This window comes from Pimephales promelas, chromosome 15 (assembly GCF_988280905.1).
Source record: "Pimephales promelas chromosome 15, fPimPro1.hap1.1, whole genome shotgun sequence".
NCBI classification, from domain to species: Eukaryota; Metazoa; Chordata; class Actinopteri; order Cypriniformes; family Leuciscidae; genus Pimephales; species Pimephales promelas.
Window position 1 is genome coordinate 11599941 of NC_142783.1, and position 26714 is coordinate 11626654.

The following is a 26714-nucleotide window of genomic DNA, read 5'->3' on the forward strand; positions in this document are numbered from 1 at the left end:
GCGGAAACAAGCTTCCATAGTTTTGAGTGGTAGATTACTGGCCCAAATGAAGAGTCTCAGACTCAACAGACATCACTAGATTAACAGATGTGTGTGAACTTTAAAGCGTCGGACACCTGTAAGGCGGTCTCTCTCTGGTGCAGATTCGTCATGAGTGTTTTCCAGTCTTCTCTGGTTGTGTTTATTTTGGCTCTGACTGACTCCACTCTGTCTTTGGAAATGATACTCATCAGCAGTTCTCCGCTGGCTGCCACCGTGTTTAGTTTACCGTGGCCTTGCTCGCGGTCACTTAGAAACTCCTTGCAATAAGAAAAAATGACTCTCATTAATGCAAGATATTAGATTTCGTGTTCCAAACTGGAACGGAAATGATTAGAAAACTCGTAATGAATCAATGCAATTTCACCTGGATCTTCTGCAGACTGGACGATGCTTCCGCCAGGTTCTGAGGCACATCAAAACATTTGGCCGTATTGATTTTCGCATTGACCAGCCACTGCTGGAAGTCTCGAAAAGCAGCACGGAACCGCTGCTCCAGGAGCTTCTCCTTTCCCTGACACTCCCGGGACACCTGGAGACTGAGGCTACAGTGAAGAAGAAAGATGCAAACGGCTGTCAGGGTTCTGTCACTTCGGTCTGGTTTATTCTTGGTTTGGTCGCAGACAGTGGTTAAAGTGGGATTTGGCAGGTGGGGGAACCCTCAAATTTTGTGTAGGTGGAACAGAGAAAAATTACTCACCGTGGGACAACATATTGAGTATCGTGGTATAGCAATACTTTTTGGGTCAAGAGTGTCACTGTGGCACCAAGTAGCCTATGACTTATTTACTTAGATATTTAAATATTTTAATGGTTTTATTTTGGCCCATCTACACTGATATAATGACAATACTATGTTAACATTGCTAAACACTGGGACAAAAATTGAACCCTGGCAATGAAGCCACGCCAGCCCACATTACCATCCACAGCCCCAAACACAGACGTACATTAAAATGTGAGGTAGTTAGGGGGGGGGTCGAAAAATTTTGATTTCTCTGACCAAATTATGTGCAATTTAAGACTTTTGAAGGCAAAAAAGGATAATAAATAGCTTTAAAACCATGTCAGTGGCCATTAGATTATTTTGTCAATACCTGCTCTCTCCTCATCTACATCTTTCCTTTTCTCTCAGTCTCCTTGCCTTGCCCTATTTCATCCCCTCCTAAACTCCTAAACCCCCTGAACTTTGACTGATAGTCTTTCATTTTCGTCTGTGTCAGTGAAGTAAATAGGCTTAAGTGATAATTATGTTTTATGAATCATTATTTTAAATGAGTTATTTTACTCAAGGCTACCACCTTCTACAAGCTTTGGAATTTAAAAAGTAATTTTAAATAGTACAAATTATAGGCTACGTTTAACGCAGTTGGTGGAATTGGCAGACGTTCCCTCATCATTTCCCGTACTGGGTAGTTTTAGTTGGTATTTTGCTTACTTTTTATATCTAAACAAAGAACACTGAAGAGCATCTCTGCATTTGGGTCCTCACTTCCCAGCATCAGACCAATCTCTGTAAATCAGGGGTGCAAAAATGAGGACTTCTGAATAAGAACGTTTTGTACGGATTTGTAAGGAGCCCCGCATGTGACATGGGGGGAAAATATGTATATCGTGGCTACTAAGGGTGTCACGATTTCGATTTTAAATCGAAATAGACCAAAATTCGGTCGGCGTGCCAAGCGGAAAAAAACATGCGTGAAGTGCTGCGAGTCTATGGTCAACCTCCTCTAACTTAGCTACAGCCATTCAAAAGATAGCATGGCCAGGAGACCCATCGACAGAACTTGAACCCCCTCCTCTTTCATTGAAGTCGCAGGTGTGGAAGCTTTTTTGATTTCCAGTGAGTTATGTTGACAACGTTTGCGCTTCAAAAAACCTACAGTTTGCAGAAGTTGCTCGCGGAAGTTCCGGGAGTCTCCCGCATATTGATAGCGGCTCCCTGATGCCCGCAAATTAGTTCAAATCTCCCGGAATCTAGAGTGAGCGAGCGAGAACGTGCATGCAAGACAGAAAAAACTGAGAGCAGGGAGGGAGACCTTGCGTGTGTGCCTCATGAAGCGCATGTAAGACAGAGAGCATCCTGATTGGCCGGTTTCAGCTTTAAAAAAAAAATCTAAAAATTGAGAATCAACCCGTGACCTTAGAATAGAAAATTTAATCGAATCGAGGATTTGTAGAATCGTGACACCCCTAGTGGCTTCGAATTAACAAATCATTCCCACGACTTACTAATACTGTCTTCCATGCTGGTCTATTATTACGGCCAATTTTCGATAATTTCCGATTTGCCCACCCCCCTGAAATGATATATCGGAAAAAAATTAGCTTATTGGTGGTTTTAAATATCAATCAGAGTATCTCCTTCCATCTAATTGGGTGATTCTCAGTCAGTCTGCCCGTTTCATTTTAGTATTAGTTATGTACCATTATTGGTGTAATATATATTTTGAAAGAGCTTTTATTTGATTATTTTTCTTTTTTTTTGGTTGCTTGGTTAAAAAGCTTGGCTTTTGGGGTTTGTAATTATATATAGTATATATATATATATTATTTAACTTTAAGTTCTTTTATTTTTTTTATTTTCTAAATATTTTAAAAATTTCTAAATGTTGGTACTTCAGCTAAAAACCTATTTTTTTATCAATAGTTTTGATTTTTACTTTACTTCAGCATTATTTTAAATGAACAAAAATGATTATTAATCATTTTATTTTTAGTTAACAATAACAAAAATGGTCTGCCTCTGTGTAAAACCTAGAAATGTTGGTCATAAGTTCTCGTACCTGTTGTATTCTTTAATGAGGGCGGACACTCTTTCAGATTGAGCGCCCAGATCTCTGGAGAACCGGCACAAGTCATTGAGCTGACACTTCAAATTGTCAGACATGGGCTCCACATTTAACAGTGCTTCCAGGGTGTCCTGAGACATAAAAAACATTAAGCACAGCAACATTAAAAGAACATATATACATATATATCTTTCGTTATTTTGCTCTGTTGGCTTTACCTTCGCTATCTGCCAGCCCTGTACAGCCTCTTCCCCCGAGGTCATTTCCTCCACCTGCAGCAGTTTGAAGCGTGACTCTTGCAGCTTGCTGCTGAACTCCTGCAGGTCCTGCTCCAGCTGTGCAGCTAAGCTGTTGAACTCCTGCTCTGAGTTGGCCATCTGAGACAGAACGCCCTCCAGACCAGAGCACACGTGTTTAGCGCCGCGCTCCCACTGTTCCCAGGCCGAGAGCATGCCGGCCTCCTCCCTCTCCAGAACCTCACAGCCCACCGTGGAAGTGTGGTCCCGTGTGGCGGCTCCACAGCTCTGCACACGGGTCAGGCGCTCACGTCCTTGATTCTTGGAGTCTAACAGCCCCTAAAATGAAATTACAATGCTTTAAAGTTAACATAAAATCAAAACTGACCCAGTTTACTTCCTTAAAGGGATAGTTCACCCAAAAATGAAAATTACCACAATGTTTACTCACCCTCAAGCCATCCTAGGTGTACATGACATTCTTCTTTCAGACGAGTATAATCACAGTTATATTAAAAAATGTCCTGGCTAATCCGAGATTTATAATGGGTGTGCATGGCTGGAGAAAATTTGAAGCCCAAAAAAGTGTATCCATCCATGTTAAAAAATACTCCACACGGCTCTGGAGGGTTGATAAAGGCCAGCCTTCTGAATCGAAGCCAAGGGTTTTTGTAAGAAAAATACGCATATTTCTTATATACGCATAAGTCTTAAACATACAGGGTGGCTTCAGGGTGAGTAAATCATGGGCTAATTTTCATTTTTGGGTGAACTATCCCTTTAATAAAAGTTTTTGGTTGTTGTTGTGCATAAGATAAGATATCAGAGTATGTTTTATACAAGAAAATTTCACATTTAATTCAGTGTTACTTGCTTTCTTTGTAGTTATTTATTAAATTTACTAGCAGATTCGGAGTTAAAATTCATACATTCACGTAAATCATTCACCAAATTGTTTTTGGTGTGGTGTATAACACAATTTTCAGGGTACATATCATTTAGAATGAACAAAAATGTAACAGATACAGTCCAATTTTAAGGAAATACGTTCCACTTTAAAAAAGTATCAATGGATTACAATGGTTTTTTGTTACAGTTTGGTATTTAATAATGTCAAGCTTTTTTATATGAAAGCTCAGCTGAAAAAATCTATCATTGCAAAAACTTATTTTATACAACTGTTCAAAAGTATGGGGTCAGTCATTTTATATACAGTATATACTATAAATATATTTCAAAGAAGTCTCTTCTGCTCACCAAGGTTTCATTTATTAGATCTGTAATAGTACAGTAACAGTAATATTGTCAAATATAAATTACAATTTAAAATATATTTTACGGAGTTGAATATTTTCTAAAATGTATTCCTGTGATGGCAAAGCTGTATTTACAGCATCATTACTCCAGTCTTCAGTGTCACATGACCCTTCAGGAATCAGAAATCAATTTGCTGATTTGCTGTTCAAGAAACATCTCTTATTATTATTAATGTTGAAAACAGTTGTGCTGCTTAATGCTTATGTATATACTGTATATATTTTTTTTTCAAGATTCTGTGATGAATAGAAAGTAAAAAAAACAGCATTTTTTTGAAACAGAAATCTTTTTTAACTATGTAAAATTCTTTAACGTCACTTTTGGTCAATTAAACGCATCCTTGCTGAATAAATGTATTCATTTCTTTCAAAAAACGGTAGTGTGTGTCAGTATAGTAAACACAAATAAACGTACCCTGACTTTAGAGAGTTTCCTCTGAACAGAAGCTGCGTCACCAGACATATCTGACCAGCGTTGGAGCTCTTCTTTAGCCGAGGTGAGCCAGTCGTTCAGGTCACGCACCGACTCCACATACTGCTCGTGCTCTTTGACCATCTCCTCCATCTGTTGCACTTTACTCTACAGCACAAGACCGGATATACAACACATCAGAAGAAAAAAAACTGACACGGTTTCATTTTTTAATAAATATTCCTGGTATTTTGTAAATAAATCATGAGATTATTATATTTATATTTATATTTATATTCAGTCTTTTCTCTGCCTCAAAGACAACTTTTCTAAAATACTGTACATATTTTAAAGCAATAATGTTGCTTACTTTTCTTGACCAAATAGAAACCCAGAGGATGAAATTAACTCTCATCCTACATTTTTTTCCCACTAGATATTTAGTTTTTCTCATAAATGCGTTTCATTTTCTTTTTAAGACATTAGCAGACACTATTCCTGCGTTCGAAACCGAATATTTCCCTAATATATAGTAGGCAAAAAACAGTACGCCAAAAGAGTAGAATGTCCGAATACATAGTATTCGAAAAACATTAGGGAAAAATTACCTAGATAACCTACTACTAAGTGTCCATTCGATGGACACTTTACTATCCCATGAGGACATGGGAGAGGATTTATGAATAACAGTTGAAGCGACACAACTGACACTGGTAGGTCATGTGACAGTACCAACATCTGAATTTCATTCATACTACTCATATTCAAACTATATACATTTACATTTATTCATTTAGCTATCGCTTTTATCCAAAGCGACTTACAATTGCTATATATGTCAGAGGTCGCACGCCTCTGGATCAACTAGGGGTTAAGTGTCTTGCTCAGGGACACATTGGTGTCTAACAATGGATTCGAACCTGGGTCTCTCACACCAAAGGCATGTGTCTTATCCACTGCGCCATCACCACCCCATATAGAACATATTTTTTTACTGGTCGCAAAGTAAGTTCAAACTTAATTGTGGTTCCTACACAGAGAGCATGCGATTTCAGACGCACCGTATTATCCTGAGTGACTTATAGGAGGTGGTTTGAATTGTATACTTATATTTAGATGACATATTTTTACCTTAATGACACTTGTGATGTTGGTAAACTGTGTGTTAAACTCCGATTTTGGTCCTTCAGCGAATGCCTGGTCTCCTGTTTTCTCATACATCTCTGAGGCTTTCTCATTCAGGCGGGTCAGTGCTGAGGAATGGACCTCCACATCAGCCTGAATGGCCCGCAGGCGTTCCAGCAGCGAGGCCTTCTCTTTCAGCCCGGGCTGCTGGGGCAGAGCCACTCCAGCCTCCTGCTCCACCATCTCCATCCACTGCTGCAACTGAGCTTTACTCTCCAGAAAACAGCCCCACTGAGCTACGGTCCACTCCAGACGACTGCATCACACACACACACAGGTGATTATTATGTAATTCTGCAAAGTTAGGTTTCATAAGAGGAGACAGGAACTCTCACCTGTGACAGCTCATTGCGGTCATGAGGATATTGGCCCAGGAATCCTTCAGACTCTTGAGCTGAGAGCGGATAACTTCCTGTTTATCCCTACTGCAATTCTTCAGCACCTGTTCTCCCTTCCCCACGGTCATGTTGAGCTTCACTTCCCCTTCACCCTTCATTAGCAAGATGTCCTGAAACAATATCATCAAAATATCAATGATTATATATCATTTTTGAGAATCTTTTAAAAAAAAGTGTGTATTATTAAAGGAGTAGTTCACTGTTTAAGTGAAAAACATTTGCTGATAATTTACTCACCTCCATATCTTTAACTTTAAGTTTTTAAGTTTTATAACCACAAATGCTTGTGACTCTCGTATTCGAACTCGTTAATCAAAATGTACGAATCTTTTTTCGAGTCATTTTGTTTGTTGAATGAACCAAATGACTCGAAAAAAGATTTGTTCGTTTTGATCAACAAGTTCGAACAGGAGAGTCACAAAGGCGCATCACAGAACAGAGCAAGGCGAGCATTTGTGCTAATAAAACAAACTTTTTTATTCATTTTTTAAATGAACGATCATCTCGCTAGATAAGACCCTTATTCATCGTCTGGTGTCGTTTAAAGCCCTTTGAAGCTGCACTGAAACTCTCATTTGGACCTTGAACCGTTTGGTTCCCATTGAAGTCCATTATATGGAGAAAATCCTGGAATGTTTTTATTAAAAACCTTAATTTCTTTTCGACTGAAGAAAGAAAGACATGGACATCTTGGATGACATGGGGGTGAGTAAATTATCAGCAAAAGTTTTTTTAAAGTGAACTACTCCTTTCACTAACAAAACTAGTAGTGAAATGAAGAAAATAAAATTAAATGAATGAAATTAAATTAAAAAAAAAACCTTGGTTGTTATATTTATATCAATAGTATAATAATTATAATAATATAATATAATAATAAAATCATTATAATAAAGGGAGAAATCTGGGCATCTCTACTTAGACTGCTGCCCCCGCGACCCGTCCCCGGATAAGCGGAAGAAGATGGATGGATAGTATATTATATATAATATCATTAATATATAATAAAATAGTATACTTTGTTGTTTTTTTTGAGTGTTGCCTGGTGCGCACTATTACAAATAGAAAATAATCCTCATATGTCCTCATCTGGGTGTCGTGACTCTGTTTTCTGACCTGAACCAGGCCTAATCTCTTCTCCAGGGTCTCTTTATTCCCGCTGGTGCTGTTGAGTGTATTGAGGCGCTCCTGTACGCCGCTGAGCCATCCCCAGGTGCCCTGCAGCGTCTCCTCGAAGTTCTGCTGCTCCTGCTGACTGAGCTGACACACGCGTAGTCTCTCCCTCGCCGCCTTGAGAAGCGCCTGATGCTGCAGCTGGAGCTGTGCAGACGCCCGCACCTCCGCCCCGCTGCCGTGACCCCCCTCACTCAGAGCCTGAGCCTCCTGACACAAGCTCTCAAATGAGTCCCTGCAGGAGAAGAGGTTGGAAAATGATTTGCACTTAAAAAAACAATCAATACATTATAAGTACTTATATATATATTTTAATATATATTTATATATAATATTTATATATAATTTGAATGAATAAATAAATAAATAGTTTTATAGTTTAATAATAATAGTTTTATTATTCATTTTATTCATTCATTCATTTAAATGTGTATTTTGCTTATACGAAGTGTTTTGGAAAGGATGTTTCACAAACTGGTACACATGCTTAAAAATGTTAATGTTTGGTAACACTTTACAATAAGGTTCATTAGTTAACTATCTTAGTTAACATGAACTAAAAATGAAAAATACTTCTATGGTATTTATTCATTTATTAATATTAATTTCATGTTTAATGTACTGTGAACTAACATGAACAAACAATGAATAGCGGGATTTTTAATAACTAACATTAACATAGATTAATAAATACTGTAACAAATGTATTGCTAATTGCTAGTTCATTATACATTATTGTAGAGTGTTACCTAATATTTTGCTGGTGCAAAAAAGGGCTGTTTCTTTACAATTCAGTTTGATATTTGTCCGTTTAACATATTCTAACCTCTCTTTAAGCACTTCATGCTGAAATTCTTCCACGCGCTCCAGCGTCACTTTCTCCTGATCGCTGTGTCTCCCCTCGGGCAGCTCTGTGCTCATCCTCACATCCATGCGCTCCAGCCAGCGTGTCAACCTCTGTAGACAGCTCTCAAAGCTACAAAGACACAGATTTCAATTTAGAGCGTTTGGGCCAAATAACCCCCGGCCAACTTGAGAGTCGAGAGCATGTCCTCGCCTCCACACAGCAAAGCCGCTTATCCGCAGGAATCATTTCAAACAATCTGCCGCTGTTAATTTTGAACCCAGCAAGCAGCAGTTCTCACCCGCTGAGCAGACTGGCGCTGTCTTCCAGGTTCTGCTGGTTCTGTTTGCACTGCTCCACGTAGCTGTCCCAGTCCTGCTGGATAGAGGAGAGGTTCTGCTGGACCTGGCCAGCGCTGGCTTTGGGGAGGTGTAGAAGAAGCTTCTCGCCCTCTGTACACACCAGTGTTAGACGGCTGTCTCCGTCATCCACCCGCTCCAGAGCTCCCTGAGAGACAGAGAAGTGAATCCACAATGAGTGCTAAGTGTTAAACATACACAAAACTTGCTACTTCGTCTGTTCCATGGATAAAACATGCAAAATCCCACAGACTTGCATTGAAGAAGGGCCTAAAGATTTACTACCATTTAACACATCACTTCAAGAGGCCTTTATTAACCCTCCTGGAATCATGTGGATTATTTTTTATCATGGATGGGTTATAAAAATACATACAGTATATGCGCTTTTTTGGGCTTCAAAATCTCATTTACCATTCACTACCATTATAAAGCTGGTAAGAACCACGATTTTTTTTTTTTAAATAACTCTTTATTCATCTGAAAGAAGAAAGTCATTTACACCTACAGTAGGAAGGCTTGAGGGTGAGTAATTCATGGGGTAATTTTTATTTTTAAATAAAATCAAAAATCTTCTTATCACAATTTCCACAAAAATATGAAGCAGCAACTGTTTTCAACATTGATACTAATCAAAAATGTTGATTGTCTTGATGTCTTGAGCAGCAAATCAACATAACTGAATGATTTCTGAAAGATCTTGAGACTGGTGTAATGATTCAGCTTTGCCATCACAGAAATAGATTACTGTTTTCTATGTGAATGTATTTCATAAAATGGAATTTCAAATTGTATAATATTTCACATTTTTAACTGTAATGAACGAATCTTTTTCTGAGTCAATTCGTTCGTTTCGTTCAAATGACTCGGAAAAAGATATGTTCATGTTGATGAACGAGTTCGAACAGGAGAGTCACAAATGTGCATCACAGAACAGAGCGAGGCGAGCATTTGAGCTTATAAAACTTAAACTTTGTTATTTATTTATTAAATGAGTAATCGTTTCGCTTGATAAGGCCCTTATTCATCGTCTGAAATCGTTTAAAGTCCTTTGAACAGTTTGCAGTTTGCACTGAAACTGTCTTTTGGACCTTGAACCGTTTGGTTCCCAATGAAGTCCATTATATGGAGAAAAATCCTGGAATGTTTTCATCAAAAACCTTAATTTCTTTTCGACTGGAGACAGAATGACATGGATATCTTGGATGACATGGGGGTGAGGAAATTATCAGTAAAAGTTTTTTTCAAAAGTGAACTACTCCTTTAAGACATTTTAACAGTTGCTTGGTATCCATTTTTGAGGCTGCCCACACTGGTCCAAATCCCACTCAAAATAGCTGTATATATTTATCACCAAATATGGCTATTTTATTATCAGCCATTTTGCCGTTATACTTCTCAATGAGGTCAGAAAGATTACTTGACACTTTAAGGCAGCATTTTTCAAACTGCTCAGTTACATGTAGGATGAGGTGTACCTTCAATTTCTGCAGTTTGCGCTCCACCACGCTCATGTCACCAGAATGGTCGGCACATTCTCTCACAATGTCTTTCTGTCCAGAGAGCCATGTGTGAAACTCCTTCACAAGATCTGAGAAAAGACGACGACAAAGAGGACAGTAAGTAATCTTACTGCGATATCTGTCCTTGAATCAAAGGAAAGATCATTTTAATTCAGGAAGACTGATTCTCACCATTGAAGTTCTGCTGGAGGCCGTGTTGCATGGAGCCAAGCTTCTTAACACAGAGCTGATTGACCGTATCATATTTCTTGATGAGGTCAGTCAGAGAGGAACCTAAACCAGCTAGTTCCTCTGAGGGGTATTTTCTGCAAAGTGTGTTCAAGCTTTCTCGGGCTGAGTCAATGCTTGTCTGCTGGTTTTGAAGCTCCTTCTGGATTTCCTATAAATTGTATGGATAGAAAACCTTTTATTTTTTTCTCTTTTAGTGCATTTATAGTGCTATTCAAGATTTCTTATAGCAAAACAATCATAGTTGAGTATTATCTGACCATTTTCCATTCTCTCGGTCACAGAGATCCCTAGACAGAGCTCAACGGTAAGGATTTTTACTAGCCCTGCTAAAATTTTCATTGGTCACACCACCACCACAAAAATAAATAGATATTATACTGTTTCATCATTTTTTTTAATGTAATCTTCTATTTTAATAAATAAGGTTATGGCGGCACAAACATTTTAGATACCGGAGAAATTTCACAATACTTGATTTCAAATTTCTTACACCATGACAAAAAACTGCTACTCATATAAACATGAAATTAAAAAAAAAAAAACATAAAAAAAACAAGTAAACAATCAACAAGAAAATACAAGTAAATTTAAATTACAAGAAATAGCCCAAATAAATACAATTTACAAGTTACAAATTAAATAAACAAATATATTCATGCAAGAAATACAACAGAAATTGGAAAAAAAAAAACCTCTCAAATGTAAAATAACACTGCACAACAAGGGTTGTTCCATTTCGTAGGGGAATATTTCAACCCCTTGGCCCATGTAACTCTGTTTTAAGGGCCAAGGGGTACACTCGAAAACAAGGGCTAGGGCCAAGGGGTGAATTGGGATTCAGCCTTAGTCTTCACTGTATAAATTAAATATAAATGAATCCTTCTTAAAGCAACGGAAATATTTTTTTAGTCAAGAGCAGTGAGGGATTTTCCATTTTTCTTTTTTTTGTTTGATTAACATTATTGGCACAGACAGCAGCAGGTTTATTAGGCTGCTGTCACTTTAAGATCTGACGCACACATCTATTCGTCTGTTTAAAGTGAAACTCCACTATTTTTAGAAATAGGCTCATTTTACAACTCCCCCAGAGTTAAACTGTTGAGTTTTACAGTTTTTGAATCCATTCAGCCGATCTCTGGTTCTGGCGGTACCACTTTTAGCATAGCTTAGCATACATCATTGAAGTGGACAAGACCATTAGCATTTCTCCAAAAAAAAAAAAATGACCAGAGAGTTTCAATATTTTTCCTATTTAAAACTTGACTCTTCTGTTGTTACATCATGCACTAAGATCGACGGAAAATGTAAAGTTGCGATTTTCTAGGCTGATATGACTGGGAACTATACTCTCATTCCTGCGTAATAATCAAGACACTTTACTGCCGTACCATGAGTGCAACAGGCGTAATGATATGACACAGCGCCTGAAAATAGTCCCCAGCTCTGTAATAGCCTATTTTCAGGCGCTGCGTCATGTCATTACAAGTTTTGACTCTTGACAGAAGAGTCAAATTTAAATAGAAAAAATATCTAAACTCTTGGGTAATTTTTTGTTGAGAAATGCTAATGGTCATGTCCACTTCAATGATGTATGCTAAGCTATGCTAAAAGAGGTACCGCCAGAACCGGAGATCGGCTGAATGGATTCAAAAACGGTAAAACTCAACAGTTTAACTCGAAAATGAACCCTTTATCCAAGATGTCCATGTCTGTTTTTCTTCAGTTGAAAAGAAATGAAGGTTTTTGATGAAAACATTCCAGGATTTTCTCCATACAATGGACTTCATTGGGAACCAAATGGTTCAAGGTCAAATTGAGAGTTTCAGTGCAGCTTCAAAGGGCTTTAAACATTTCCAGACGATGAATAAGGGTCTTATCAAGTGAAACGATCGATCATTTCAAGAATAAATAAAAAGTTTAAGTTTTATAAGCACAAATGCTCACCTTGCTCTGTTCTGTGATGCGCATTCGTGACTCTCCTGTTCAAACTCGTTCATTCTGATGAACAAATCTTTTTTCGAGTCATGACTCGAAGGGTCCTATATAAGACCCTTATTCATCGTCTGGTGTCGTTTAAAGCCCTTTGAAGCTGCACTGAAACTCTCATTTGGACCTTGAACCATTTGGTTCCCAATGAAGTCCATTATATGGAGAAAATCCTGCAATGTTTTCATCAAAAACCTTAATTTCGTTTCGACTGAAGAAAGAAAGACGTGGACATCTTGGATGACACGGGGGTGAGTAAATTATCAGCAAAGTTTTTTTTAAAAAGTGAACTACTCCTTTTTAAGTTAATTTTATACTCTGTAACTCTGAAGACTGTGCTTTCAAGGATAATCACTGAAAAATATTTTTGGTGTTTTTGCAGTCAATTCTGTCCCAAGCATCTTTCACGCTCGCCTTGGGCCATTGGCCAGTCCTTATTTTTGAGCCCTGCCAGGAGCTTTTAAAACTTCCAAATGAAATGATTGAATATTGATGCCAATCGTGATATGTATCATTTAAAATAAAAGGAATCACACATTTTGTACCTTTACTCTGCAGATCTCTTCAGGAGCTGTTCCACAGGGTGAATCCACCAAAGATCTCTCAACGTCCATCAGCCACTCAGACATCTGGGTGAGGAAATCTTCCAGCTGCTTCTTCTGAGAGCAGAAATCTTGGAGGTTGCTCTTGGCTTGATCACATAACTCTTCGATGCTACTAATTTTCCTTCTGAGGTCCGTCTCCATGACCTGGAAGATACCAAAGGTTTGAAGATGGCGTACAGGTAATGAATCCAATGGAGAACAAACAAAGATCAAATGGAGATCAAATTTAAGGCAAGCTCACACTACATGACTTCTGGCTGGGGTTTGCTGTCACATACAGATTTCCAAGGTGTGCAATAACCTGATATTATTGTCACGTGATCTTATAGTGTGTGCAATGCAACAATAAAGTGGAACTAATCCAGCCAAACAGTGCAGATGCTATATAAACGTAAAAATCTGTAATTACTATATGAATTCATGTGAGAAAACATTTTTTGCAAACACTGTTGTTCGAAACGTCTTGTAGTTTGTGCACCTCGTCAGCGTAGTGTTGTGTAGTATGCGTGCTGCTATGACAAGACGATTGCTGTTTAGTGTGTGACCACCACAGAAATACAGCTTGCCCTCACCTGAAGTTTAGCAGGAACGTCGTGGCCACCACAAAGCTGTTTCAGCTCTGAAACTTTCTCTTGTAAAGCATCAATCTTCTTTTCTTTCAGGCCAACATCCACCTACACAAAAAAATGAATAAGATATTACACAACTGGAGCTCTGGTTTTATAACAGTGTTTAATAACACCGTTTGGAACGTGCCTTGACTTCCGAGAGTTTGTTTGCTGTTTTCTGGCTATCGTTGAAGTTATTGAGTCCATCTGTAAGATCCATAACCGAGCTGTTGGACCAGCTTTCAATTTCTCCACTGATGCTGTAGATGTCCACCCACAAAGCAGAGCTCCTCTTGAGACTTTCGAGATTGTCCTCGATTTTCTCTGACACCTGTGTGTTGATATGAAGAATAATGGCTCTTGGATTCTGTTATATGAGATTTTTTTTTAATAATTGGCCATTGGACAAACTCACATCAAGCCACTGGTCCACTGTGGCATCTGTTTCTGTCTTCACAATCTGGGCGTCGCATTCCGGGATCTTGTTTAATTCACTTAAAAGCTTCTTTCCTTTACTGGAGAATCGCTCTAGCACATCCTGGTTACCGGCCATCTCTGTTTTTACAGCTTCATGCTACAGAGAGGAAGATAATTAAAGCCCAACATTAAAGCTTATCTTGGCAAGTAAAAGCTAGTAACTCAGGTTTTTAAGGCAGGTTTTTACCTTTAACAAGGATCTCCGTGTGTCCTCTTGGTCTTTTAGGACGGCTTTAATGTCGGCTATGGCATCAGCGCTCTCCAATATTGTGTTTATTGAAGACTTCAGACACTGGTAGTCTTTCATGAGGTCTACCAAAGCGCTGCTCTGCTCTTGCCTGGAACGAAATTACGCAGCAACGTCAGCTTGATACTAAAAATTTGCACCTTTGCAAAACTAAGAAATCAGTCACCATGTGTCCATTAATAAAGACTAGTGTTTTTTTAATTCTTTAAACAATACAGGGATAGTTCACTTTGAAATTAATTTTTGATATGTTTTAGCTTACCCAAGGGCATCTAAAATGTAGGTGTCTTTGTTTCCGAAGTAGTTTCAATTTTTATATTTTTAGGTCAAACCGTTCATGTCTATCAGTCATATAATGGAGGTCTATGGTCACCACCTCAAAGAGCATGCACAGAGAAGTCCAAATTAAACATGATTTAATGACTCGTAAATGTAAGTACACATTGATGGCCTAAGACACGAAACGAGCGGTTTGTGTGAGAAAACGAACAGTTTTTATATAGTTTTTACCTCATGTAACCACAGCCACATCCAAGTACTCTGAAGGCGCAGGCGCTTCGGTCTTCGCAAGCGCCGGAAGTGATCTCTCGTGTGTGTACGTCACTCATTGTTTACACCGAGATTTTGGAAGCGTTACCTTTCACTATGAAGATCTAAACATATTTAGATATACATGAAATCGCAATGGAAGATGATTTCGATATATCAATAGACAACGCTAATGCTAATTTTTTTCTACAACAACGTGAGAGATCACTTCCGGCGCTTTCCGGCTGTGGTTACAAGAGGTAAAAACTATATAAATACTGTTCGTTTTCTCACACAAACCGCTTGTTTCGTGTCTTAGGCCATCAATGTGTACTGAGTCATTAAATCATGTTTAATTTGGCCTTCTCTGTGCATGCTCTTTGAGGTGGTGACCATAGACCTCCATTATATGACTTAAAGACAAGAACGGTTTGACCTAAAAATATAAAAATTGTAACTACTGCGGAAACAAAGACACCTACATCTTAGATGCCCTTGAGGTAAGCTAAAACATACCAAAATTACATTTCAAAGTAAACTATCCCTTTAAATGTAATTTGTTTTCTGTCCAGGTCCATAAAATTGTTAGGGCATGATTGACTGATTGTTTGAGTGGCAAATACCAACAAAAAAAAGTCAAATAGGTCGTTCCTAGTGGCTCACCTTTCAGTGATGAGTTTCTTGGTGTCTTCCCAGGTGGTCTGAAGCAGGCTGATCTCCCTCAGTACTTCACCACCCAACTCTGCATCTCTCTGAGCCAGCTGTTGACCTTTATCCCTGAGCCACTGCTCCTCCTGCTGGTGGGACTGGAGCTCATCCTCCAGCTGATTGAAGAACCGAAGCCTACACACATCACAAAGAAGATGCAGTTCAATAAACACAGCCACAGACATGTACTGTACAAACAACCCTTCTAAAAAAAAGGGCAATCCATACCTCTGCTGTAGAGTATGTACATTGGGCTCTTTCAGGCCCTGTTGATCTGCCTTCTCTTCGATATCCTCCACCGTTTTGAGCAGTTGCTCTTTACGCTGTCTGAACGAGCTCCAAAGAGCACCGAGAGCCTCGGCTTCGCTTTGCTTCGAGCCCAGTAGGTTCCTCACGGCATCGAGCTCAACACTCAAGGAGTCGGCCAATGAGCGGCACGAGGAGCGCGTCTCCTTCCCATTGATCAGGTGGAGATGAGCCTTACAGAGGCTGCCGTCCAGGTTCACGGCAAGCGTCTCAAGGCGGCCGATATCGGGAACGATGGCTTCCAGGTCTCTCTGCAGCTCGTCCACGCGGCTTTTATCCCAACTCCCAGCGCTCTCCACAGTGTGTCTGAGGCCCTGAAGGACGCCGGCCGCCACGCTGTGGGTGTGTAGGAAGGCCTCTAGCTTCTCCAGACTCTCACCTCGTAGATCAACCAGCTGATGGGCCTCCAGGTACGGCTGCAAGGAGCTTTCCCACTTTCCCTGAAGCTGCTGAACCTCAGCAGGCTCACAAACATCACACAAGACCTTTGTTTGCTGTTGAAGACTCTGTCTCGTGCTGCTTTGCTTCTGCAGGTCATCTCTCCTCTCCTGGAGGGAAAAATGATGAAACATTACTAATCTGCAATCTCTCTTAACTGCCGATAAATAACATATTCTTTGTCCTCATTTTATATTTACTAGGGTGGGTTCTCCATTTAACACATTAAACAATTGTTTTTAAAAATAATAATAAAATACTTTTTAGTTTTTTTTAATTGCCTATAATCAACATCTTTATCTGTCACAATGATGTCTGTGAATTTTCTCATCAAATATTAATATTTGCAAATTCATTTTTAAATTGTGTAATTAATTGGATTAACAATGTTATTCGATTGATATCTGTAATATTTACAAAAGATTCACATATACAACTGTTCAAAAGTTTGTCGTCTGTAAGATTTTAATGAAAATGTCTCTTATGGCTACATTTAAAGCTACACCGTGTAACTCTTTTCGTTCATTCTTAGCTAAAAACACTTATTTCTTTCAAAAATATATGTGCTCATTAATGTATATTTACTTCGTTCAAGTAATAAAGTATTCTCGTGAGTGTATAATTTGCCATTGAAAATACATACGGGTAAGGGGTTCTAATGTCGGTCGCTCCATCTTGAAAGTACATTAGCCAAAGAGGGACATACCCGTTAATTCAAGCTTCGCCTTTCGCGTTTACGTTTGAGTTAACACTCATGGACGAGGTCGGACTGGAAGCCATGTTAATCTTGGACTACATTGGCCACCGTAGGAGTTAAAACGAAATCTGAATTGAGAGGAACAGAAACTAATATTCACTGGATGGTCATATACCTTTTCACCGCTAGATGGGGGTAAAAAAAATCACACAGTGTAGCTTTAAAGGGAGTAATATTGTGAAATAGTATTAGAATTTAAAAGAACTATTATTTAATTTTCTATAGACCCTTTTTCAGTTGGTAAACATGGTGACGTTTTTTGTGGGCGGAGCTTAGGTGGATGCAGAACGATCCCTCTGGCCGCTTAACTAGTTAGCAAGTATTGTTATCTTGTTTTTTAACAATGACTGGAGAAAATCCGATTTTATCTTAATATGTAAGGTCACCGAGTGTCCAGGACCGCGATTGTTATTTCCAAAAGTTATCTTTAACGGACGGAACCAGATTGGCCGACCCCTAGCCGTCTACACACTCAATGCATGGACGATCTGACAGGATTAACGTACGTTACCTCGGGTGAGTGGCCTGACTTCTACACCTACCTTATAGAGAAAACGATCGTGAATAGAAACTGAGGCATATAAATCTTTAGATGCCTATATGGTCCTGTACAAGCCAGCGCCGAGACCACGACAATAAAGAGTGACATTACAGTGCAATTTTAATGATGTGAATATTTTCTAGCAATAAAAGTTCCAGATACAGCATATTCATTTTTCACCAATTCTTGCTCCAGACAACACATCAAGATGACATTTAATAATAGTAACAATAATTTAAGCTCCTTATTATGTTGCCGAATCTGTGCTGATTTGTATTGGCCGCCTCCAGTTTTCACTTTGTTTTGCCTCCAGCTAGCGCCGTGACGTAACTGTGACGTCGGCGCAAAAGGGGTCTATATTTTAAAATGCAATTCTTCCTATGATTAAAACATCATTACTCCAGTCTTGAGTGTCACATAATCCTTAAAAAAATCATACTAATATGCTGATCTAGAAAATATTCTGTTTGTTGTAAACAGTTGAGGTGCTTACTGTTCAGGATTTTTTGATGTATATGAAGTTTAAAAGAACAAGAATTATTTAAAATAAATGAAAATAAATATTTTGTAACAATGTAAAAGTAAAAATGTAGTGTACATTGATCATAAAACAGTTTTTGAGTTTGAGAACATCCATAATTAGGATAAAACATATTGTTCTTCATTGAATGGAGGCTCTCATAATGGAACGTACCTTGATATCACTGGTGGAAGGTTGAAGATCAGTGACATCAATGTGAGAGGACAAATTTAAAGATGAGAGGAAAGACTCTCCCCATTTGAAGAACTTCTGTAGGGCCTGATCAAATTGTTCCACCTGAGAACGGTGCTCATGAAGAACCTGGATTCTGTAACAGTTGATGTACTATGTTAGACATACTCTAACATTCATAATTTAAGAAACCATTATAAAAGAACATGGAAAATATACTGTAAAATGCAATCCAAGTGTAGAATTGAAATACTGATTCAGTACTTATGACTGACCTGTTAGGTATAGCTGTGGTCTGACACTTCCATCTTTTCTCGAGCTGTTCATGGGCTTCTTTGAGTGTTTTCACATGTTCATCTGATGCAGTGGTGTAAAGGGTTGGTGTTTGGGCCTCCAGCCTGTTGTAAACCGACTCCAGAGACTGAAGTTCACTCTGTAGGTGCTTTAAAAGAACAATATTTAAGAAATTTAAGAAACAAAATAAAAATCCATATTATGCCCTAATACAAAGTTTAGATATTGTTTTGGGGAGTTTAATAGAATAGGTCTTCATGCTTAGATTTAAAAAAAAAACCATTTGCCCCATATTTTACATTATTGCAGCCTCTGTTCTCAGTCAGTAACGCTCTGTTTAGTTCCCATCTCTATGAAGCCCCTCCTTACGAAAGGCGCAATGGCACAATTGTGTGTGCGATTGGTCAACCGTTTCAAGTGTGTTTGAGAAATGTCATGTGCCTTACCATAATCATTTCAGAGTTTCAACACACTACTAACACAACTCAAACCAGGCCTCACCATGTTATTTTGCATATGCCTTGGGCGGGAATGATTTAAATGAGTAATATTGAGGCATGTTTGTACCCGGAAGAAAACTCAAGACTACAATCAATGCATTTCAGGAAGTTCAGAAACAGTGCGCACTGATATAGAGAATGAATCCCTTTGGAGTGACTTTGTCCTTTGTAACTTTTTCATGCTCAAACAGCAACATTACACACCAAAGAAAGTTCAAACATCAACTCTTCAATGTCCCTAGTCTTCAGATACAAAAAAATAACATTAACCATTAATAAGCCTACATTTCACAATTCAATTAAATCCCAATAGATAAAAATAAGCAATTTCTTGTTAAATATTCTGTTTCAAAAAGAAATATGTCACACAATTGAAGGAAAATGTATGTTTCATGTTGTAGCTCTACAGTAGTTTATTACTTTCAATTCCAGCAGTTCTCCATTGAGCTTTTGTTTGTCAACCGTGAGGAACTGAGTGTCAGAGCTGGATGCGGAGTCACATCTCTCCAGGCATGACTGCAGGGCAGACCAATCCTTTTCATATCTGAAATAATCAAAATGAGCAAAACCAATTCAATAAATAACCCTTATTAAAGGAATAACTACTCGTGCACAGGGTTTTTTTTAGGATTTTAGATGAACGTAATCATACTTTTGCCAATGTGACAGAAGGCTCTCCATTTGGTTCTGTTTCTCCTTGGCCTGTTTTAAACACTGCTCATAACTTTGCTGTAGGGCTGCCACGGCTTTCTCTGCCTTCTCCCTCTCGCTGAGCCTGCGGGCACCAGCACACAGAGACAGGAGGGTGGCCTTCAGCTTTTCCAGAGACTGGAACATATCCTGAAAACCAAAAAAATCACTTATTCAGACGGAATCGGTGCAAATAAGGGTGTGTTCAACATTTTGACAAGTTTGGTTTGATTGGTTCATTTGAATAAGTGCCATCCATTTGGTTCATTCAACGAACGAAACTAATGAACTGACTCAAAAAAAGATTTGTTCATTTTGATGAACGAGTTCGAACAGGAGAGTCACAAACGCGCATCACAGAATTTATCACAGAGCTTATAAAACTTAAACTTTGTTTTTTTGTTGTTTTTTTTAAATGAGCGATCGTTTCGCTTGATAAGACCCTTATTCATCGTCTGGAATCGTTTAAAGTCCTTTGAACAGTTTTCAGTTTGCACTGAAACTGTCTTTTGGACCTTGAACCGTTTGGTTCCCAAGTCCATTATATGGAGAAAAATCCTGGAATGTTTTCATCAAAAACCTTAATTTCTTTTCGACTGAAGAAAGAATGACATGGACATCTTGGATGACATGGGGGTGAGTAAATTATCAGCAAAAGTTTTTTTTAAAAGTGAACTACTCCTTTAAGCACACAGATTTGGATGTTCGGTAAGTTCTCTCACAAAACTTACTGTTTTGTATCTGTAGTTACAGTGTTAAAAGCGACAGTGTGAACTGAACTATATGTATGATTTTCTTTTTTTTTTGGTCCAGACCAAAAAAAAACAAGAGAATCAAACTACAAGTGTGAACACACCCTGAATCAGAAATGTCCACAATGACATGAAGGTATCATACCATGTGACTCTGTAGAGTTTTGTAGGTCTCAGATGAAGACACACAAGAGGTGACAGGGCTGTCAAGTTTCTTCTGGATATCTTCAACCTCAGATTGTACCTTTTAAAAAGGATGCCAATGTCATTAGACAACATAAAAGTTTAGTACGACTGAACTAAATAGCATGTTCAAACATACCTGCTGAAGATTGGCATTAAACTTCGTCTGGTGGGAGGAGCTCTCTTCCAACTGTCCATCCAGGTGTTCCACACTCTCCTTAAGCTCCTCCCAGTATCTGCCAATCTGTGTCAGACGGGCTTTGATTCGTGCAGACTCGCCAGAGGACATAAACTGGACCAGAGTTTGAGACTTCTCCTCCAGATTGGACAGAACCTCTGACCTCTCCTGCAGACCTTCTCGGATCGTCTGCCCACCATAAATATGCAATAAAATATATAGAATAGAATCAATTCAAATTATTATGTATAACATTAAGTATAAAAGTTTTTCACAGAAGGCATTCGGTCATTGTAAGCGTTTTAAAAGACACTTTGTTCGTTTATTTAATGATATATTTATTATTGCACCTTTATGGTACAGATCTGCTGGTCCAAAGGTGCGTTGGAGCTTTTCAAGGAATCCATTTCTCTTTCTCTCTCTGTTATCCAAGTGGAAAAAGCTTCAAACTCACTCCCGAAAGAATCCCACTGATCTTTCATTCCCTCCAAAGTCTTCACACTGAAAAAATTAGACAGTAATCATGATATTACAGTTTCATTATGCATTGATAGATAATTCTTAACGCATCTGTCTATGAAATTTAATAAATATAAAATAGAGTAGGGTATTACTCTCGTTTGAGTCCAGCCTCAACTTTGTCCACTTGTTCACTTAGCGAACGTGCTTGATCCAGGAGGAGAGACTGATTTTTGGGGCCCAGTTGGATCTCTGCGGCCCTCTTGAGAAGAGTGTTGACCAGTCTGGCCTCCGTTTCACACTGTTTCAAGAGATCCTACAGGAATAACAGCAACAGATCAAATGAATATTTCTGAATAGATATATAGAATAAACCAAATAATCACAATAAACCATTGTTTTGTTTATTAGGTTCTAGTTGAGTTCATACTGGCTATGTTACAATATCCTGTAGTGAGGCTTTATCAGAAATGTCTTAAAGGGATACTCCACTTTTTTTGGAAATAGGCTCATTTTACAACTCCCCCAGGGTTAAACAGTTGAGTTTTACCATTTTCGAATCAATTCAGCCGATTTTCTGATATTTAGAAGAATATCAGTAACCAGACAGTTTCTGGTCCCATTGACTTCCAGTAGAAACAAATATATACTATGGAAGTCAATGAGACCAGAAACTGTCTGGTTATTGATATTCTTCTAAATATCAGAAAATCAGCTGAATGGATTTGAAAATGGTAAAACCCAACTGTTCACTCTGGGGGAGTTGTAAAATGAGCCTATTTCCAAAAAAAAAAAAAGTGGAGTATCCCTTTAACAGAGCGTTTTCTAATGAGGATGTGGGTTGTAAAGGCTCTAGCAGCTCTTCTGTGTTGAAATTAAAGATGCTCATGTTTAATTAAAGGTGATTCATTGCACTGAGCCCATGGAGATCAGGTGTTGTTCTCACCTTGGTCTGCTCCAGCTCTGTGCTGAGACTGTCTGGACTGCTGAAGTTCATCTCTCTCTCTGTGACTGATCGCACCTTACCCACAAACTCCCTCACTGCTGCCTGCTGACTGTCAAACTCCTGCCAAGCAGCTAAGGTCACCTGACAACAAAACGACATTCAACAACATAGTTTCAAAGTCAGAAAATATTTGATCTGTTCAACTAAAAACGTCAAAATGCAACAGCATTCACAACACATTAACTCTGCATGACTGTGCGTTCACATCGCAGCGGACGAGAGTGGCAAAATTCGCTCTCGCTGTCCTGCCAACAACGGCGTAGAAAGAATCGTGGATGCTCTGAAGTTGATCGAATGCTTGGTCTTTTTTTAAACTTTATTTAAAGGGGTCGCAAAGCAAACAAGCATGTTGAACGTTATTTTTTTAGGCTGACCAAGTAGGGTACAAGTTAACCTCATGGAATCTTATAAATCTGAATGTATGAAATTGATCGATGGAAAGAACTTAACAATAATAGTGATACGTTTGCAAACGAAATAAACCAATTAAAAGCCATTGATGTGGTGTCTTTCGTGTTTATGGTTAAGTGCTAATCTAATTTGCATTCCCGTTGAAAAACAAGCGTTCTAGCACGAAAATGTTGCCTATAAATAGTGTTGCGCGCCTTCTTATCAAATTCACATGATCAACCGCTCCTCTATTTTGCTTGGGGACTAATGTGGTCGGAACCAAAGTTTACTTGACGGCGGTGTGAACACACAGTGAATGTAATATGATTTTCAAATGAAACTGAATAATCATTGGGAAATAGTTCATGTAAAACAAATACATTTTATCTCATTTGTCTTTAACATCCTCATTCAACATTCTATAAAATATATAGAACATAAAAAAAGTAACTTGCATTACTTATTTTGAAAAAGTAAAAGATGTTACTGGTCACTTGAAACAAGTAATCTGATTACATAACTCACTTTACTTGTAATGCGTTACCCCAACACTGTTTATATTCATTCACCTAAAGGATTATTAGGAACACTATACTAATACTGTGTTTGACCCCCTTTCGCCTTCCTTAATTCTACGTGGCATTGATTCAACAAGGTGCTGAAAGCATTCTTTAGAAATGTTGGCCCATATTGATAGGATAGCATCTTGCGGTTGATGGAGATTTGTGGGATGCACATCCAGAAGCTCCCGTTCCACCACATCCCAAAGATGCTCTATTGGGTTGAGATCTGGTGACTGTGGGGGCCATTTTAGTACAGTGAACTCATTGTCATGTTCAACAAACCAATTTGAAATGATTCGAGCTTTGTGACATGGTGCATTATCCCGCTGGAAGTCATCAGAGGATGGGGAAATGGTGGCAATAAAGGGATGGACATGGTCAGAAACAATGCTCAGGTAGGCCGTGGCATTTAAACGATGCCCAATTGGCACTAAGGGCTCTAAAGTGTGCCAAGAAAACATCCCGACACCATTACACCACCACCACCAGCCTGCACAGTGGTAACAAGGCATGATGGATCCATGTTCTCATTCTGTTTACGCCAAATTCTGACTCTACCATCTGAATGTCTCAACAGAAATCGAGATCGAGAATTTTTCCAGTCTTCAACTGTCCAATTTTGGTGAGCTCTTGCAAATTGTAGCCTCTTTTTCCTATTTTTAGTGGAAATGAGTGGTACATGGTGTGGTCTTCTGCTGTTGTAGCCCATCCGCCTCAAGGTTGTGTGTGTTGTGGCTTCACAAATGCTTTGCTGCATACCTCGGTTGTAACGAGTGGTTATTTCAGTCAAAGTTGCTCTTCTATCAGCTTGAATCAGTCGGCCCATTCTCCTCTGACCTCTAGCATCAACAAGGCATTTTCACCCACAGGACTGCCGCATACTGGATGTTTTTCCCTTTTCACACCATTCTTTGTAAACCCTAGAAATGGTTGTGTGTGAAAATCCCAGTAACTGAGCAACCATGCCACGCTCAAAATGTCTTAAATCACCTTTCTTTCCCATTCTGACATTCAGTTTGGAGTTCAGGCGATTGTCTTGACCAGGAACACACCCCTAAATGCATTGAAGCAACTGCCATGTGATTGGTTGATTAGATAATTGCATTAATGAGAAATTGAACAGGTGTTCCTAATAATCCTTTAGGTGAGTGTAAATTATATGTTCTATATATAATTACAATATTATAGTTGCACTTTATTCAGTATGTGCACTTAAATGTACTTACCTAAGAAAGTACTGGTAAGGTAACTACATGGGTTAAGGTTAAGGGGTAGATTCAGCGTTAGTACCTAGGTATTAATAATTACTATAATAACTAACATAGTATGTATATGGGGAACCCAACTGTAAAATAAAGTGCTAGCAATATTATAATAGAAAATATATAGGTTTTATATATATATATTTTTTTTTATTTGACTTGAATATCCTCACCTCCAGGTTCTTTTCCTGTGACTCTGTGCTTTGATTCATTTTGCTCAAGGTGGTCTCTAGTTTCTGCAGATCTTCCTGTAAGCTCTCCTCCAGGCTCTCCTCCATCTGGAGCAGTTTTCCACGGTTTATCTGCTCGTGCATTTCCTTCCTCTTCAGTCGCACACGCTTCAGTTGTTGCTGCACATTAGGAAAGCACATGAATGTTAGATATTAATATGATTTTCCGCTTGATTATATTGCAGGGTTGTGATTGATTCAGTGAGAGTGGTACCTGATAAAGCATCAGCAGCTGTTGAGCTTCTCTGACAGACTCAGAGTTCAAAATCTTGCCGATCTCTGACTGCAGATCCTGCTGACCCTGCGTCAACTCCTCCAGTGTGGTTTTCACCTCCTCTCTGAACTGCACACAGTCGCTCACCGCCAGCACGACCTTCTCTGACTATTACAGCACACACATGCAATCATTCATTTTTATTGAAATATTTAAATGCATCATAACTTTTCTTTTTCAGACAGATGTCTTAAAGGTACAGTAGCACAAAAAACAACTCAATTCAAGCAGGGCGAAATTTTTATGTATTCATTTGTTATTATATTTCTATTTTATTTCCCTCTGTGATTTAAATTTTAGATCGTTTTTTTGGTTGTTGTGTTTCTTGGGTTTGTATTTCAACTGCTGCAAAGCACTTTAGAAAACAGTGAATTTAGTGAAATCTGACAGATACTTTTTCTTCTATAGCAGATGATTTTGAGCTATGGTCCTGTATTACCTCAGAAAGGGAGGTGAGGAGACCCTTAAAGTCGGTGGAGAGTTTGCTGAGGGCGGCTGCCTGCATCTGGGCGTCACTCTCCGTGCAAACCTCTATCAGAGCGGACAATCGCGTCCGCAACCAGCTCACGTTCCCCTCCTGCAGTTCAGCGTCGTTTCTCAGACTCTGCCATTCATGAAGGGACAATTGGTCAACATTTCACACAGCTGTCACACTTTCCTTTCCACTTCCATTTCTTTTCCGTCTTTATTTCTCACCTCAATTGTGGATTTGACCTGTCCGAACTTGCTGGGGTCCCCAGCCCTGTTTCGCAGAAGTCGGAGTTGACTTTCCTTCGACGTTACCCAAGCAGAGAGTTCAGAGAACCTGCAAACACACAAAAAAGTCATTATTAATAATTAACAATACAAATTAACTATAGCATTAATATAGTATCAGTTAAAATTAATGTATATCGTTCAGCAGTGATTTGATTAAAAAAAAAACAGACAGTACAATAGTAGAGTCGTGTTTTATTTATACACGTACATTATACTTATTATATATATTTAAATAGCACTCTATACAATACAATACAGATTGTTGCAAAGCCTTAAAGTCTTAATGTTGTAAAATCAATCAAATATGAAACAGTAAAGCAGCTCTACAGAAGATAATATTGTCATTATAGAATGCCGAAGTGATGACGTCACTTTGTAGGACAACCCGGAAGCTAGCGGCGCATGGGTTCCCTCGATTGAAAAGCTATGCATTTTCCCCAAAGACTTTTGGAAAATCGCAAAAAATAAGACCTGTGTTTAACAGAATTGTGACCCTTACACGTTTTGTTTACAAGTTAATCCAAAATGTATACATTTTGAAGCTTATATAAAGTTTTAAAAAAACACAAGCAGACACAATAAAGTTTAAAAAACCACAAGCAGGTTATAGCCGGTGTGTTTTATGCTTTGTTCACCACAGACCTTATTTCAGGCGATTTAGCAAACCCATTCAAAAATCCCATAGACTTTAGAGCAAGAGAACCGGAAGTGCTAAAATGCTAACTCACTTCCACGTTTTGGCCTACAGAGTGA

At 38.7% G+C, this 26714-nt stretch overlaps 1 protein-coding gene across 10 annotated transcripts in view; it reads right to left on the reverse strand.

The window, feature by feature from the left end:
• syne1b (spectrin repeat containing, nuclear envelope 1b) overlaps positions 1-26714 on the reverse strand; it is a 164356-nt gene that overhangs the window by 91229 nt on the left and 46413 nt on the right. For all 10 annotated transcript variants that reach the window (XM_089120128.1, XM_089120131.1, XM_089120130.1 and 7 more), the window contains 32 exons: positions 25899-26007; positions 25642-25806; positions 25143-25310; positions 24872-25048; positions 22424-22564; positions 21633-21793; positions 21369-21519; positions 20980-21207; positions 20803-20901; positions 19868-20055; positions 19636-19759; positions 18697-18863; positions 18404-18557; positions 15896-16521; positions 15623-15802; positions 14372-14522; positions 14123-14281; positions 13856-14038; positions 13672-13773; positions 13040-13243; positions 10449-10656; positions 10233-10345; positions 8697-8902; positions 8378-8527; positions 7495-7786; positions 6316-6488; positions 5927-6236; positions 4799-4963; positions 3050-3406; positions 2826-2962; positions 407-584; positions 117-299 (listed from right to left, as the gene is read on the reverse strand). In XM_089120128.1, the coding sequence (XP_088976254.1) occupies positions 117-299; positions 407-584; positions 2826-2962; positions 3050-3406; positions 4799-4963; positions 5927-6236; positions 6316-6488; positions 7495-7786; positions 8378-8527; positions 8697-8902; positions 10233-10345; positions 10449-10656; positions 13040-13243; positions 13672-13773; positions 13856-14038; positions 14123-14281; positions 14372-14522; positions 15623-15802; positions 15896-16521; positions 18404-18557; positions 18697-18863; positions 19636-19759; positions 19868-20055; positions 20803-20901; positions 20980-21207; positions 21369-21519; positions 21633-21793; positions 22424-22564; positions 24872-25048; positions 25143-25310; positions 25642-25806; positions 25899-26007 (6109 nt within the window). The remainder of the gene's footprint in view (positions 1-116; positions 300-406; positions 585-2825; positions 2963-3049; positions 3407-4798; positions 4964-5926; positions 6237-6315; positions 6489-7494; positions 7787-8377; positions 8528-8696; positions 8903-10232; positions 10346-10448; positions 10657-13039; positions 13244-13671; positions 13774-13855; positions 14039-14122; positions 14282-14371; positions 14523-15622; positions 15803-15895; positions 16522-18403; positions 18558-18696; positions 18864-19635; positions 19760-19867; positions 20056-20802; positions 20902-20979; positions 21208-21368; positions 21520-21632; positions 21794-22423; positions 22565-24871; positions 25049-25142; positions 25311-25641; positions 25807-25898; positions 26008-26714) is intronic.